This window comes from Pygocentrus nattereri, chromosome 20 (genome assembly GCF_015220715.1).
Source record: "Pygocentrus nattereri isolate fPygNat1 chromosome 20, fPygNat1.pri, whole genome shotgun sequence".
NCBI classification, from domain to species: Eukaryota; Metazoa; Chordata; class Actinopteri; order Characiformes; family Serrasalmidae; genus Pygocentrus; species Pygocentrus nattereri.
The window spans coordinates 25,697,363-25,715,118 of NC_051230.1; the positions used below are offsets into that span (position 1 = coordinate 25,697,363).

Here is a 17,756-nt window from a genome sequence, read left to right on the forward strand (position 1 = left end):
GGCTGTTCCCACAAAGTTGAAAGCAAACAACTGCCCAAAATGTCTTGGTATGCTTAAACATTAAGATTTCCATTCACTGGATCTAAGGGGCCTAAGCCAATCTGTGAAAAACAACCCTATAGCATTATTCCTCCTCCACCGAAATTTACAGTTGGCACAATACAGGTAAGGCATTCACCAAACTCACTCGTCCACCAGACTGCCAGATAGAGAAGCGTGATTCATCACTCCAATGGCGGTATGCTTTACACCACTCAACACTTGGCATTGTCCTTGGAAACCATGAAAACCCATGCCATGAAACTCCCGGGACACACTGTTTTTTTGCTGATGTTAACGGTAAATGGTGTTTGGAAATCTGCAGTTAGCAGGGCATTAGATACTTTTATGCACTATGTGCCTTTCACTATGCGACTGGAATATCTAGGCAGAAAGAATTTTGCTCTTTAGAATGATACATTCGTTCACAAATGTTTGTAAGGGAAGACTGCATTGCTTGGTGCTTGATTTTATACATCTGGGACAGTAGGGCTGAATGAAACACCTGAATTCAATGATTTAAGAGGTATGTACAAATACTTTTGCCCATATACTGTGCGTGTGGTTTGACATCAGGGACAGCACAAAAGAAAAGAACAACATGTACCTGGTGAAGAGCATTGCAAGTTCAAATAATACACAGATACATGGGTCTTACTAGTTTTACCTTAGTTTTCATTCTTCTGATTAAATTTTTCCCAAGTGCTGAGAAATAATAATTCTGCAGGGTACTATATACATATATAAGTGTGTATGCACGCATGTATGATATATTATAACCACCAGACGATTGTTACGTGTGGAAAACAGGCACAATTTTATTTTTGTGTTATTGCAAATTTTTCTTTTACCTGGCAGAGGTGGAGCCAGCAGTTGATTAGACAGGAGCTGCAGGTGTTCGAGGGTGATGTCACGTACAGCAGGGATGTGGAAGAGGCGTGTGAAGGTGTGAGGACTCTTAGGCGCAAAGATATTGAGCAACGCCATGCGACAGTACAGACGCGCCAAGGCACTCTCACAACGCAGTAACTCCCTGAAATAAAGGTACAGCTGAACAGAGTCCACTAAAGTGTGCTTCACAGAAAAGTGGAATATATACAAAAATGTTCAGCACACAGCCAGACAAATTAAGGCAATATATAAACTAGAGTAATAATAATAATTTTAAAAAATCCAATTTATTAAAAACCTTTTTTTTTTCTTTCTGTGAAACACATGCTTCATCTCATGCCTGGTGCTACTACAGTTAAAAGTAATGGTGTACTGAAATGCATCACTGCTAGCAAAATTCAAGGAAATACATTGGAATATTCTAATAGCATATTTATTTATATATACACACACACAGACACAATATATATATATATATATATATATATATATATATATATATATATATTTGTGTGTGGGTGTATGTATGTATGAATGTGTGTGTGTGTGAAATAAAAAAATTTTTTCTTCAACCTGTGAACCTGAATGTTGCTGCTGTCCAGCGATACTAAGCCATTGGCTGCCGTTCTGCGTGATCCTGTTGGTGGGCGTTCCAGCATCTCAATAGGGTACCAGTACCTGACCAATACACCCTCACTTCGTAGATATGTCTCCACCTGGACCAACTCATTTACCTGGACACACAAAATACAGCACAAATCCAAGTATTGCTTGCTGTGTTGGGTATTAGTAGAACCTGTTCTTCTTCTTGCAATTCCTAATATTAAAATTTAGCTAAAAGCCATGCAAGAATCATGACACTAAAAAGGACCCTTGACACTGTAAACAGTTTCTCCCAGGATATATGTTTTTTTTTCTTAGAACTGAGAAGTGCTACAAATGAATAAACTGTAAAATTTCTATAGAGCTGAAACTTAATAGAATTCAGATGTACAAAAACCTTAACATGTGAATTACTTGCACATCTGATTCTTCAAGGTCACTCAATAATGGAAATTTACTTAAACCATTACTTGCTATTTCTTGGCATAACTTTATTTTGTGGCAAACCAGTATATTTAGAAATGTCTGTGGGTGTAATTATGAAGTCTGGAGAGAACTAAAATTATTTGCTTATTTTGGACAAAATGGCCAAGCCACCAATTAAAAAAAGGATGTTATCCGACATTATAAAACAATAAGTCTAAAATTAAAATGCTGAACAGGAGAAGCTGGTCATATAAAAATATCAAATGTGAAGTAGTTTAACTAGCTTGGAAGACATCAAGCTAATCCAGACAACAAGAATTATAATATGCAAACTAGGTCCTCCCTAAGCATAAAAAATGAATCTGTAGTTCATATTTAAAAGGTTTCTCAGCCAGTTTCAACATTGTGGTACCCAGACAATATGAATTACAATACACTAAATAACAGCATGATTTTTTTGTTTAATTCAATTTAATTAAATATGTTCTTCAACATGCAGATTGTTTTTTTTCCTTCAATATTGAGCATTGAGCAATATCTCCTCCGTTTCCCTTTACAATCTCAATTGAACTGCAAGAGCTTAAATTGAAACAAGAGCTGAAGCTGAAACATCATAAGCAAGATTCGCAAGGAGAGAAATATAACCTAATACCACTGAAATTGTGAACTCCCTGAAAATAAGACAATCAGAAGCAACTAAACATCAAACACCTATACAGCATAACCACAACAAATGGCAGTCTGGCACACTACATTCAGCATTCAATCTTCAAGCCAGAAAAAGTGGTCTTCTTCAAAATGTTGGCCTGGACATTAATGTAAGAATGCAGTAACAATGTCAGACAGAATATTCTCAAAATTATTCAGCCCCAGGTTATACAGACAACTTACAGAGTCAACATCAAGCACCACTCCATGAAGTCCAAAGGTTTTGAGCATGCCTCGGATTGCAAACTTGGGTAAGGCTGTTCCTCCTGTGCTGCTACCAGTGTTGTTGCTGTCAGGGCAGCGTATAACCACGGTCAGTCCTGAGAGGATTCATAACAGAGAAAGGAGACATTAGAAAGGACAAGAACAGGTCTGAACAGGATTACCACTCTTTTGATGAAAAATATTTCTTCTAAAAACATTAAAACTGCAATAAAAACAAATGGTGGGCACATGAAAAATCTGATATTATACAGTGAGGGGAAATATGTATTTCGATACTTTTACTTATTTAATATACATCCAGTGCATATATCCACATTAAAATTGACCCACATGTCGTCACGTGATAAAGTATATATTCATAAGTATAAAGAAAGAGGTTTAAAAAAACAAAACTCATTGAAGTAATAAGACATATGTAAATATTTTAAAATTGCATCTGGTATCATAAAAGATGTAGCATTTGGTTGGGAAGTTTTCACTCAAAAAGTAGCAATCATGGTCAAGGTGAAGGAGCTTCCTAAACATCTCAAGGAACACTAAATAACACCCCAATAAAAAAAACAAAAAACAAACAAAAAAAAAAAACAGCAAAGACATTAAACATCGCTACCATAAAAATCAGCTGATCCAAGCATAAGTGAGCAGAGCACTTCACAACCTAGATCATCTGTGTTCACGGAAAGTTAATAATTGACTTAAATAACAATAAAAATATCACCATCACTTCTCCTGTAAGCCTAAACAAGACTGGAAACATTCATGTCATCCATGACTGCTTTTGCTGTAGTAATGTGACAAATTGTGCTAAAATTGTGCTAAATCTCCTACTAGGTGCATATCTATAGGTAGCTCAGTACATAAAACCTCTACGTATGATGTTTTGATGGCCTAAATCATCTATTTAAAAAACTGCTAAAAGTGCTAAAACTTCAAAGCTGGTATTTTCCTGGTTCGACCTTAAATGGTGTTGCATTTACACTCTGGCACCTGTAACTGCTGTATCATAATGGTAAAACAGGAAAATTAAAAAAGAAGAATGAAACTGTTGCACCATTTAAGGTGGAATGGAATTGAATGTGCTTATCAAAAAAAAATTAAAATTTTTTATATATGTGTATGTATGTGTGTGCGTGTGTGTGAGAGAGAGAGAGATTGGGGTTGATTGGGATATATACATATTTACATATATTACATTTCACGTTAATTACACCCATTACGAAAAGAGGTTATGGCCGCTTATTTTATTCACACTCTTTATACACTAGGAATCCATTATGCTGCTTAGACACTAGAAAGACACTCTGTATTACACACCAGCACATTTGTCATTTGTTATGCAGTTTGTTTACTGTGCTGTTACATGCTGCCCCAAGAAAAAGCTATTTCATCTAACTGCACACCTGTATATGGCTGGAATTTACATTTACGGCATTTGGCTGACGCTCTTATCCAGAGCGACTTACAATTTGATCATTTTACATAGGTAGGCCAAGGCGGTGTTAGGAGTCTTGCCCAAGGACTCTTAAGCACTTTGAATGACCGTTGTGTATGAAAGGTGCTATATAAATAAACTTGCCTTGCCTTATTGGTATAGTGTAGGGTGCTTTGCCCAGGTGGGGATTGAACCTCAGTTTACAGTGTAGAAGGCAGAGGTGTTAACCACTACAATATCCCAACCACGACAATGTCAATATGGACAATGGAATGACAATAACCTGTCCTGATATCCTACAAACTCAATTCCAAAAAAGTATGTGAAATGTCATTAAAAACCGCAGTGATTAGTAAACTGTTTGGCCTGTATTCAGTGGTGGACAGTAACGAAGTAAACGTAATTTGTTAGTAGTTTTTTCATGTATATGTACTTTACTGGAGTATTTCCATTTTGGGTGACTTTTTACTTTCACTCCACTACATTTCAACGTCAAATATCTTACTTTTTACTACATTGTTTACTACATTTCACAACATTATGCAAAATCTGTCATTCCTTTTTATCTCATGTGCGTATAAAAACATAAGTGCACTTTGTTTTGAACTTGTTTTGACCTTTTGGACATAGGGACTCAGTGCAAGCATATAGTTCAAAGACAGTGCAGCAGCGTAAACATTTAGGATTGCCTGTTCCTACATAAATGATGGAACTTTTTTATGTCTATTACCTACAAATGCAGTATAGTATGGGAAAACACATTTGAGAACCTGTGTTTAAAGCAACTTTTTATTAAGCTTTTTAATTTTATTAAACTAAGTTGCAAATAAATCTTAAACTGAAAATTTGCTTGTTTACAAAAAGTTATTTCATGGCCACTTGGTTCTACCTACCTTGGTAAACACCTGGTTTACCAAGAGTGACACTAGAGTATTTTCACCTAAAATGAGTTAATGAAGCAAAAGTTTTGTTACAAAAACAGTAATAGGATATCAGAGCCATAATTAATCTTTTAGTACTTTTACTTTTGACACTTAAGTACATTTGAAGGCAAACACTTTTGAACTTATACTCAAGAGGAGGTCTAAAAGGAGCAATATTTTACACTTGGGTATCTTTATTCTAACTCAAATACATGGATTGTGTACTTTGTCCACCACTGCCTCTAGCACTTGCACTTTTCATGTTTTTCATGTGTTTTAGTCTTAAATTGCTTCCGTTCCAACTTTTTTAGAACATGCTGCAAACATCATTTCAGAATGAACATATATTTACAAAGATATATTTAGTAATCAAGTTTATAACATAAAATATTATATAGCTTGTCTTTGTACTGTTTTTATTCAAATACATCAAAGTAAATTTATAATTTGCTTTTTATTTGCATTTCAAATACTGTCCCAACCCAATTTTTGGAATGGAGTTTGTATTTTAACAGATTTAACAGAACACTAAAAATATGGAATTATATTATTAAAAAACAAAACAAAACAAACAAACAAACAAAAAAAGCATCTTCTAAGCTGTGTATCCTACTGAGGCACGGTTTGGGGTGCTGGAGCCTATCCCAGGAGTCATCAGGTGGAAAGCAGGAACACCCTGGACAGGTCACCAGGCCATCACAGAGTGGGCAATTTAGCATGCCCATTTGGCCTGACCACATGTCTTTGGACTACAGGAGGAAACTGAAGAACATGGGGAGAACATGCAAGCTCCACACAGAAAGCTCCACAAACCTGGTCGCCTAGCCAGGGAATTGAACCCAGGCCCCTTTTGCTGTGAGGTGGCGCTACCCACTACACCATGTGCCGCCCAGCCACTACCTTTTTTTTTTTTTTTTTTTTTAACACTCATTGTCCATTCTATCAGCTCCGCTGACCATATAGTTTTACAGTTACAGACTGTAGAGCAGGTGGTATTTGGGTGGTGGATCATTCTCAACACAGCAGTGACACTGATGTGGTTGTGGCATGTTAATGTGTGTTACATGTGGATGAGACACAGCAGTACATAGTGAATCCTGAGTAAGATTATATTAATAAATTACCAGCGCAAAACCGAGCAACTAATACTAATTGTCTACTAACAGACAGCTGAGACAAAATTAAATGTACTGATTTTGCCTACACTTGGTGTTGCAAAATGTGTTGCAAGTAGTTCAAAGACCTACATTTTTCCACATAATGCCATTTTTCTTAAAGACTCATGTGTCCACAGAATGATATCAATAAAGTGCCAGTGCAAAACTGTACTACTCAGCAATACTACATGTGCTGATCTGTCTATTTACCTACAACCCCAATTCCAGTGAAGTTGGGACGTTGTGTAAAATATAAATAAATCAGAATACGATGATTTGCAAATCCTTTTCAACCTATAATCAATTGAATACACTACAATGACAAGATATTTAATGTTCAAATGGATAAACTTGATTGTTTTTTAGAAATATTCACTCATTTTGAATTTGATGCCTGCAACATGTTCCAAAGAAGTTGGGACAGGGGCAACAAAAGACTGGGAAAGTTGAGGAATGCTCAAAAAACACCTGTTTGGAAGATTCCTCAGGTGAACAGGTTAATTGGAAACAGGTGAGTGTCATGATTGGGTATAAAGAGAGCATCACTGAAAGGCTCAGTCATTCACAAGCAAGGATGGGCGAGGTTCACCACTTTGTGAACAGCTGCGTGAGCAAATAGTCCAACAGTTTAAAAACAACGTTTCTCAACGTGCAATTGCAAGGAATTCAGGGATTTCAACATCTACAGTCCTAATACCATCAAAAGATTCAGAGAATCTGGAGAAATCTCTGCAAGTAAGTGGCAAGGCAGAAAAACAACATTGAATGCCCGTGACCTTCGATCCCGCAGGCGGCACTGCATTAAAAACCCACATCATTCTGTAATGGATATTATCACATGGGCTCAGGAACACTTCAGAAAACCATTGTCAGTGAACACAGTTCGTCGCTCCATCTACAAGTGCAAGTCTCTGCCATGCAAAGCGAAAGCCATAGATCAACAACACCCAGAAATGCCGCCGGCTTCTCTGGGCCCGAGCTCATCTGAGATGGACTTACGCAAAAGTGTCCTGTGGCCTGACGAGTCCACATTTCAAATTGTTTTTGGAAATCATGGACATCATGTCCTCCGGGCCAAAGAGGAAAAGGACCGTCCGGATTGTTACCAGCGCAAAGTTCAAAAGCCAGCATCTCTGATGGTGTGGGGGTGTGTTAGCACTCATGGCATGGGTAACTTGCACATCTGTGAAGGCACCATTAATGCTGAAAGGTACATACAGGTTTTGGAGCAACATATGCTGCCATCCAAGCAACGTCCTCAGTTCCCAAAAGCCTATTGAGTGTTGTTAAAAGGAAAGGTGATGTAACACAGTGGTAAACATGCCCCTGTCCCAACTTCTTTGGAACATGTTGCAGGCATCAAATTCAAAATGACTGAATATTTGCAAAAAACAAAGTTTATCCATTTCAACATTAAACATCTTGTCCTTGTAGTGTATTCAATTGAATATAGGTTGAAAAGGATTTGCAAATCATCGTATTCTGTTTTTATTTATGTTTTACGCAACGTCCAAACTTCATTGGAATTGGGGTTGTAGTTCAAAATGTGGTGCTAGTGGTTCAGAGACCTATTTTCCTTCATAATGCAGATTTTCTTATAGATTAATGTAATGTAACAGCAAAATAGTATTTCTCAGCCACACCAGTTGTGAGTATGGGCATTAGTCAGTCAGAAATCCACAGTTGAAAACTGTATTTCCTAAGAACAAAAGTTAAAATAAAATCCTTTCTTCCAAAACATCAGAAACTCTTCGTTTCTTTTTTGGTCTAATATAAACCAAAATTGCATCCATGCAAATAAATAAATAAACAGCATTGCTAAAATGCTTACATTCTTCAACAACATTTTTGGTTTAAGGTTCGAACCAAACAGATCAAGTCTGCGGTTTCCAATTGTATTTGTAAATTTGCATAGCTCATTTTCACAGAGCTCTGGTCATGCGACAATGATGCGTTGACTATTGGCTTTCCATAGGAGAAAAGCGTCAACCGCCAGTTCTGTTGTGTCAGCTAACAGATGCCTGCGCTGACTAACATTGTACCGAGTGATGGGGGGAGAAGGGGGGGCGCCACGCTACACACACAGAGAGCAAGGCCAATGGTGCTCTCTTGGACTCCAGGTCACGGACGGCTTTAACATCAACAGGGTTCGAACTCGCGATCTACTGATAATAGGGCCAATGCTTTGACGGTTATGCCACTGGTGGTGTAACTGGTGTTAATCAGTTAGTATAAACTGAATTTTTTAATCTAATTTTTTTCAGAAATGTACACAGAACATTAATGATTCATTTAAATATAAACAGTTTCTTGTTTATTGACAGTGATATTTTAAAACATTTGTGAAGCACATCTTAACTTTCCCTATTTTACTCTGACATTTAGATTTATTTATTTATTTATTTTTGGACCAAAAAAACAGTGCAGCAGAACACACCCTCTGGTACTGTCCCTGATCTCCATCCCACCGAGAATATGTGACCATATTCATGCGGTTAAAAAAAAAAGCACATCTCATAAATGTCATCCAATCTGATCAAATCACTTCCATTGTACAAACATAGTATATATTTGCCCTTGGTGACTAAAAAGGACTAAAATTGAACATATTTGTTGAGAAAGAGGAAGAGAGTGAGTGAGTGTGTTTCTATGTCCATGGTATGGTGGTTGGTTAGTGTAGTGGTTAACACCTCTGCCTTCTACACTGTAGACTGGGGTTCAATCCCCACCTGAGTAAACACCCTACACTATACCAATAAGAGTCCTTGGGCAAGACTCCTAACACCGCCTTGGCCTGCCTGTGCAAAATGATCAAATTGTAAGTCGCTCTGGATAAGAGCATCAGCCAAAATGCCATAAATGTAAATGTCCAGTTGTAGGAGTTTGTAGGTACCTTTGCGGACTTTGTCAATAGTAAATTTATTAGCTTCATCCTTGATGTCCTCAATAGTGGGGAGGTAAAGATCACGGGGAATGCCACCATTCTCTTCATACAGGAACTCCACTGTTTGGCGTGCAATGTCCACCATTCCTGCCAGTCAATACACAAATATGAAAACATAACATCAGTCATGAGTAGAACACAGGCCTGCAATCTACTCTCACTAAAATGAGCATTATGGGGTATGAAACTAATCAGCATAGAAATGATTACTACCAAGTGCACCACAACTAAACCCACATTAACTAACATCAGGATGAATGGACAATTCTTACCAAGCTGAAGAGCTCCCTTGATCTGGTCCAGTCCTGATTTCCTTTCGGCTTCATTCCTGAAGCGGCGGCGGATAGTAGGGAATACTTTGGTTTCCCATGCTTTCACCAGCAAAGCATAGTGATCCTCCTACAAAGAGACAGAGTTGGTGGTAATATTAAGGGCTGAGGCCAGTCAGGTTAAAATGAATGCATGTGGCACTTTTTCTTACCCTTGGCACATCATCATCATCCTCATCATCACTTTCATCATCAGCAATTGGTGGAGGGTGTGGGTCAGGCCCAGAGGTTACCATATTTTCATAGCTTAGTTCAACTTTGTAGGAGCAGGAAGCATCGCTGTTATATTCTATGAACCAGAGAGGACAGGAACGTATGGCTTATTCATGTTGAGTAGGTAAACAACTTTTTATTTTATTACTACACAGAACCTAGGAGAAAGACTCTCAAGACCTAATTCCTGCAAGATGGGAAAAAAGAAAGAAAATATATGCCTCTCTTGCAGCATATCAGGGGCAGGCAGGGAAAGGAAAAGTTAACAGCACAAATATTTGTGCCAGTGTCGGAATTGTAAAATTAGCTGGCATGCTCTTGGGAAAATACAACAAGAAAATGGAAGCCTCTGACAGAGGAATTACAGCAGAGCAGGACCACATCATCATAAACAGTATTATGACACTGCTTTGTATCTCTCTGACACTAATATCTAGGAGGGTAACAAGCCTTACGTTGTTGAGCAGTAGCAACAGCAGCAATGCGACAAGGAGGCCCATGGGAGCCAGAGTCAGATGCCACACTAGCACCAGCATCATTGTCACTGTCTGAGGCCATGGCGAATGGCAGGGCTTCAAAATTCGCACTGATCTCCTCTGAGAGATCCATGCACAGATCGGCGGCATTCCTATGAGCCTGTCCTTCCGCATAGGCAAATGACCGGCATCCAAAATTAGCACGGATTTTTGTGTTCTGGAGATGTCAACATACACAAAGAAAGTGATTAGTAAGTATGTTGGGCCTAGAAATTGATTTAAAAGTCTATAAAATGACTGGCAGATTCTGCATTCTAGTATTTACACATAACCAACAATTAGTTCATGTTTTTGTTATGTAATTTGTAATTATTGATGTTACACTGCTCACCTTCTTCTGAATGTGGACAAGGGGCCACATGCCGCCAGCCACATCCTCCAAGTAGGGGCTAAGGCGCTGGCCGCAGTAGGTGAAGTAAACCCTGCCTTTAGGAGCCTGCCCTGGTGGAGGTGGCGTGCCCTCCAAACGCTCCCAGCCTATTCCAGCCACATCTCCTACATAGGCAAGATCAAAGACCAGCATGAGATTAGATGTAACTCACTCTTTAACAGTGTGCCATGGCTTAGAATGTGTGATTATACACAGAGTATAGGTAGAAAGACAGACACAGTGGTTCTTAAGATGAAAGCTGAAAAAAAATCCCAACTCACCGGGAACCAGAGCTACATCTAGTCTCACGCTCTTCCACTGAAGCAAACTGGAGCCATTATAATGTACAGCCCTCCCATTACTAAGAAAAAAGGGCAATAGAGGGAGGAGCGGGAGACGGAGAGAGAAGGTGGGAGTCAGAAAACATGAAGTTTTACATAAGATAAGGAGGAATCTAGCGTGGAAACAAAGGACGAGTGGTCAGCAGTCAGCGAAAGCCAACCCGAAAAATAAGAGAAAAATCTAGTGAATAAAATAACTACTTGTGAAAGAGACAGGTGCCAACGGGATTGGTCCATGCGCCATCTCTCTTTTCTGCTTCTGTGGCAAAGCCAAAAGACACAATTGGGCCACTGTCATCTTCAGAGTCTCCGTAGGACAAAATCTCTACTTCCCAGTAAAATGATGGAGCCTGACAAAGGGACAGAGACAAAATGGAAAATTATAAAATGTTAATCCTATTTCCAAAAAAGTTGGGACTGTGCAAAATGTAAATAAAAATAGGATGCAACAATGTGCAAATCACATAAACCATAAATTTAAGGGTAAACACTACAAAGACCACATATCAAATGTTGAAACTGAGAAATTGTATTGTTTTTAAAAAAATTTCCATTCTGAATTTGATGCCATTAATTCATATTCAGATGATAGCAGAAACACCTCAGATCTAAAGTTTGGGTTACTCAATATAAGATCATTAAACTAAATTTAATTAAGCAGTCATCGTAAATGAAATTATAAGTGATCATAAATTTGACGTCTTCTGTCTCACTGAAACATGGGTTAGACTGGGTGAATACTCAGCACTAAATGAAGCCACCCTTGTAGACTATAATTATGTACACAGTCCAAGAATATCAGGTTAGGGAGATGGAATATGTGTAATCTATCAAAATACCCAAGATATTATTCAGAAACAATGTGACACCTTCACTTCTTTTGAGGTTCTTTCCATCCACATTACAAATCCGGTCACAAAAAACAACGCATTTTCATTATTTAACATTTACAGACCACCAGGGCCATACTCTGAATTTTTAAAAGAATTTAGTGATTTTGTGGCAAATGTAGCCGTGTGCAATGATAAAGTAATAATTGTAAGAGATTTTAATATCCATTTTGAGAAGGCAGATGACCCACCAAAAAAGGCATTTACTTCAATTCTAGACTCTGTTGGTATTACGCACAATGTAACAGAGCCTACACACTACTGTAGTCACACTTTAGACACTAGGTCTTAACATAAACAAGCTTAATATCTTACCGCAAACCTCAGCAATCTCCGACCATTACCTAATTTCATATGAGCTTCGTCTTATTCATTATATACATACGTCCCCTCACTAGTCTACACAGCACTCACAATTCTACCGCCCTACAATTTATAGAAAATTGTTCCTAGCTATTAATACTACTAATACTACTAATATTAACATTAGTAGTATAATAACTTTGTAGGTAGCTTGACCAGAGGAGGATAGGTCCCCCTTTGTGAGTCTTGGCCCCACCCAAGGTTTCTTCCTCAACTCTGAGGGAGTTTTTCCTTGCCACCGTCGCCCCTGGCTTGCTCACCTGGGGTGTTTTACATTCATGTCAAAACTTTGTCTTTACTGGAATTCTCAACAGCATTTGGGAATTGAAGATCAATTTCTGTAGTTTTGAAAATGAAATTTTTTTTTTTGCTTGATATAGGTTTTCACCTGCTCAACAGTTCAGGGTCTCCTTTGTCACATTTAGGAACTTGTTAGGAACAAGTATCTGGACATATAATTTTATTTCATAACTTATTACTGTACATTTATACAGTAGTGTATATTGTGTAGTGTGTATACATTTAATCAGTGTTTATATATTACTTTTTTCTTCTTATTCTTTTCTTGTATTTACATTCTACAAGGGGGCTACGCACCTAAGATTTTCACTCACCTTGCACCTGTGTCAATGCGATGTGACAAACGTGATTTCATATATCATTCAGCATTAATGGTGCCTTCACAGATGTCCATGTCACCCATACCATGCACACTAATGCACCTCTATACCATTATGAATACTGGCTTTTGAGCTGTGCACTGACAACAAGTTGGGTGGTCTTTAGCCCGGAGGATGCAGTGTCCATGAAAAAAAATCAAATGTTGATTCGTTGGCCAACAGGATCCTTTTTGAACGTGGCAGCATTTTGGGAATCTGTTTATATACAGTTTCTTATTTGCATTTGTGGATGGAGCAACAAACTGTTTTCACAGACAATGGCTTTCAGAAGTGTTCTTGAGCCTATGTAGTGATTTCCACTAAAGCAACATGTCTATTTTTAATGCCGTGCCACCTGAGGGCCCAAAGATCAGGACCAGCAAATACTGTTTTTTGGCCTTGCCCGTTGTATACAGATTTCTCCAGATGCATGTTTTTAATGATATTATGTACCGGAAATGATGAAAAGCAAATGTTCTTTGCTATTTAACACAATTTTACAAGTTGTTCTTGAATTGTTGCACTATTTGCTTGCATAGTTTCATAGAAGGGTGAACCTTTTCCCACCTTAACTTCTGAAAGCCTTTCCAGGAAGCTCTTTTATACCCAATCATGCTACTGACCTGTTGTCAATTAACCAGCAGGTTTTTTTTTTTTTTTTTTGCATTACACGTTTTTTTTTGCCTGTGTCAATGCACATCAGTGCATTTTGCACCAATTTGCATATCATTGCATTTAGTTTTTATCTACATTTTACACAGCGTCCCAACTTTTTGGAACTGGGGTTGCATAAGACAAAAATTTTAGCTTTCAGAATGAACGACACATTCATTTAACAAAAATCTTCAAAAAAAAAAAAAGAAAAAAAGGCTGACCTGTACAGGAACTGGTGAAGTGGCATAGATGAAAGTGCCTCTAGGCAGCCCACCACCAGCGCTGGGGTCCGCAAGAAAAGTCACAGAGGTCAAATGGGATGAGAACATACAGGCACGGACAGGTGGGAAGACACGTGATGGACACCATGTAATCTCCTTTGGCTGAAAGAAATATCACAAGAGAAGTTTTAACTGCAATACACAAATACACTGACTTTCAGCTATGCTAAAGGACCGTGGTTTAATTAAAAATAGTGCTTTTTATATTAAAACTATACAGCAGACTTGAAATCTGCAAATACAATATACAGCAAACCTAACCTTGTAATTAAAGGATATCACAAATACATTTACATTTACGGCATTTGGCTGACGCTCTTATCCATAGCGATAAGAACAATTTGATCATTTTACACAAGTAGGTGAAGGCAGTGTTAGGAATCTTGCCCAAGGACTCTTATTGGTATAGTGTAGAGGGCTTACCCAGGTGGGGGACTGAACCCTGGTCTACAGCGTAGAAGGCAGAGGTGTTAACCACTACACTACCCCAACCACACTACCAGATTATACCAGAATAGAAAAGCATAGGACAGAAGTGTCGATCGTGTATGAAGTTCAAGATTCACACTGAACACACTGAGGCGCCCTATACAGAGAATTACTCAGGAAAAACATGATGACATTATCACCACCAAAATTTTAATGAAGTGACTCACCTGTCTTCTGTCAGTTTGGAGAGGAGGAGGAGGGGGGCGTGCACAGTCACGATACAGCATTCTCAATCTTTCACACTGAGCTTCGACTACACCCAGTCGTTCACCTATACACACACACACACACACACACACACACACACACACACACACACACACACACAAACACAACACACACACAAACGCTACTGAACAACTGATCTTGCCAGTGTTTTTTGCTGAAACTGGTAAAACAAGCGATAACCCCTGTGTGTTCATACGGTCTGGGATCACATACTAACACTGGCTGTCACAAAATAACAGAAGATTTCCTCTAATATAATTTGTGCACATTCATTACTCTTGCATTTTATGTCTTCTAATTGCACAATAAAACATACACTGCATGGTAATAGCTATGTGGACACTCAAATATCATGGTTGTCTGGCATGCTCCACTGTTTTGGTCATAAACATGGCTGTGGGGATTTCCTTCCATTTAGCTTCAAAACAATGAGTGAAGCTGGGCATAAAGGCTAGCCTGCATTTGCTTTTTTAATGAATCCAAACATTGCTCCACGTGGGGTTAAGGCTTTGTGCAAGCTGGAGAAGTTCTTCCTCACAAAACTCTGCAAACCATTTATTCATGGACCTCACTTTGTGCAGAGAAGCATCACTAGGAAGCAATAGTAACAAAGCTGATGCTACAAGATTTGGAAACAGAAATGTATCATTTGGCCATAAGTGCCCAAATCTATATCATTAGTGTCACACATAAGCTTTTGTGATTATGAGCTAGTGACCTTTTCTGCACACAAGCAATTTTTTTATAACAATCTAGTGATTATATTCCATAAAGGGCAGTGTTGATAAAGAACGTTGAACGTTTATAGTTGAACAGCTATAGCTGAACTGTTAAGGGAAGACCTACAAACTATGTAAAACAAAAATGGGTAGACTAGCTATTGCCCAGTTGCCCATTTTAATGTCAAACTCTGTCATTTTTCCTCCTTCACCAGACATAGTAGTTGGCACTGTGCATCTGAGTAGATAGTGCTGTCACACATTCGATTAAAGTTTGTGCTCAGGTCAAGTGTGAAGAAACAGTGAGCAACACAAGTGGAAGTGGGGGTGGAGATAAGGGGCATGTCTATAACAGACTACATGTAAACACAGGTGAAAATTCGCTCCCAGAAATCAAGAATTACAGTGTACTTGTATTAGTGACTTTATGTCAGCAATTATTTTTACATTCAGGTTACCAGTAGACAAATGAAAAAAATAGAAAGGAAGCCAAGAAAAAAAATGATCTCCAATAAATTATGATCAAATCACTGCTTTGCTGTTCTGTTTTACATTCCCATGTTTTGTACAGACTGGCTACACTTACCAGGGCTGCACTCCTGTGCCACTAGATTAAGAACCTCCACTGCAGCAGGGCACTGCTGAATAAACTCTTCACAGAACGAACTGTCCTCCAGCAGCTGAGCCATCACTAGACATGCTCTGCAACATATGTTACAATTAAATTATCTACATGAAATACATTTATATTAAAATATTTAACTGTGACAATAAGACAGGAACAAATGGTAAAGTCCAGATGTTTATAATAGTTACTTTCTGACCTAGTTCTGATCTCAGCCAGCAGACGCACAGCAGCCATGATGGGGCTAGAGCCATCTCCAGAGGCTGGTAATGAGGTGTGGATGGAAAGACTGCCCTCTTGTGGCAGCAGCATGGACTGTACTGCCTGCACCACCTTCTCCGTGATGGAAAGCTTATAGAGTGGCAATGCCTGAAATAGAATTGAACATGAGCAAGGGCAGCAGTGATCTGCAGACTTAGGATCAATGTGTACAGACAAACGGTACGCGCTGACGTCACTTTCCCACCAAAATATGCCCTCTTAGTTGGACTGAGCGGCAATACATTCTGCAACATGGCTGCATTCATTAGGGGAAATAGCAAAACCAAGAATGAAACAAGTGATTATATGCTTAAACGAAAGGCAATTGGACTAGTCAGTGATCCATCAAACTTATCAAAGAACCAGCGGACCAAGGACATCAACATGCGGGCAGGAACTGAGTTTTGTGACAAATATAAATACACTAAGCAAAGCCTGAAGGCATACAAAAGACTTTATGCTTGCTCATACTTCGAAGTGGGATTTGTTGGTAGACACCAATGGATATTCTGGTTTCACGTGGATAGGGTTGTACAAATATTTGTATTTTATTACAAATTTAATTTGGAGACACACCATGACCTTCATTGCCATGGGGATGCACTTGTTTTTCTTATTTTTTTTTTGCTTTTGGCAGTCTGTAAAAGGATAGCTCAGAATTCTTGATGAATCTATGTATGCACACAAGCTCTGAAATTTTAGATGATTTTGTGTTTTTGCAATTTTCACATTAAATCATATGCAAACCTATAATGTATTGCTGAAAATCACATTATAAAATAAGAAAACCTGCAGAAATCATGCAGAAATAGTGGGAGTGAGATAAATGCAAATAGTTTAGTAAATTAAAGGTATTAAATTACCCAAAAAATTAGGACTGAAATGAAACAAAGTGCTTATTACGAATCTTACCTCTGAGCGGGGCGTGCAGAGGCGTGAGAGCGGTACGGTCAAGATGTCAGAGGCTTGACATGCATGACGATATTCACAAGAATGGAACTTGACTGTGGCAATGCCTTCTTGTTCATTAATGGACATAACCACACCATCACTTCCCAGCACCCCTTTACCTACCACCTACAAAAACAGAGATTGATGCACGAGTGAGGATAATCCAGAAAAGCCAGGAATAGCTACAAAGCCTTGTGTTTTTTGGTCAATTTGACATGCCACACTGAAATCTAACCTGGACCTCTGAACCAATCTTGATATTCTCCCTGAAGCCACCCAGGGCGCACAAGGCAGCCACGGCCTGTCGGCTGATTGCTTGTAGTTTAGCCAGCTTTCTGCCACTGCTGCTGCCACTCTCTAAAATGTTCTCTGCGTATTTCCCAAGCTGAGGTATGTACATCAAGGCCCGGGACAGTACCTGTTACATGTGAAAGAGCAAAGATAAGAGAGGAAGAGGAAAAAATATAAACAAGGGTCAGAAACAAACAGTTTTTATAAT

The 17,756-nt window shown here is 38.6% G+C and overlaps 1 protein-coding gene across 7 annotated transcripts in view; it reads right to left on the minus strand.

Annotated features, from left to right (window-relative positions):
* LOC108437401 (probable E3 ubiquitin-protein ligase HECTD4) overlaps positions 1–17,756 on the minus strand; it is a 123,977-nt gene that overhangs the window by 40,869 nt on the left and 65,352 nt on the right. For all 7 annotated transcript variants that reach the window (XM_037531309.1, XM_037531306.1, XM_037531307.1 and 4 more), the window contains 16 exons: positions 17,493–17,675; positions 17,219–17,383; positions 16,245–16,414; positions 16,007–16,122; positions 14,641–14,744; positions 13,925–14,086; positions 11,339–11,487; positions 11,078–11,157; positions 10,758–10,921; positions 10,346–10,583; positions 9,830–9,966; positions 9,621–9,747; positions 9,298–9,435; positions 2,851–2,987; positions 1,504–1,664; positions 891–1,072 (listed from right to left, as the gene is read on the minus strand). In XM_037531309.1, the coding sequence (XP_037387206.1) occupies positions 891–1,072; positions 1,504–1,664; positions 2,851–2,987; positions 9,298–9,435; positions 9,621–9,747; positions 9,830–9,966; positions 10,346–10,583; positions 10,758–10,921; positions 11,078–11,157; positions 11,339–11,487; positions 13,925–14,086; positions 14,641–14,744; positions 16,007–16,122; positions 16,245–16,414; positions 17,219–17,383; positions 17,493–17,675 (2,413 nt within the window). The remainder of the gene's footprint in view (positions 1–890; positions 1,073–1,503; positions 1,665–2,850; positions 2,988–9,297; positions 9,436–9,620; positions 9,748–9,829; positions 9,967–10,345; positions 10,584–10,757; positions 10,922–11,077; positions 11,158–11,338; positions 11,488–13,924; positions 14,087–14,640; positions 14,745–16,006; positions 16,123–16,244; positions 16,415–17,218; positions 17,384–17,492; positions 17,676–17,756) is intronic.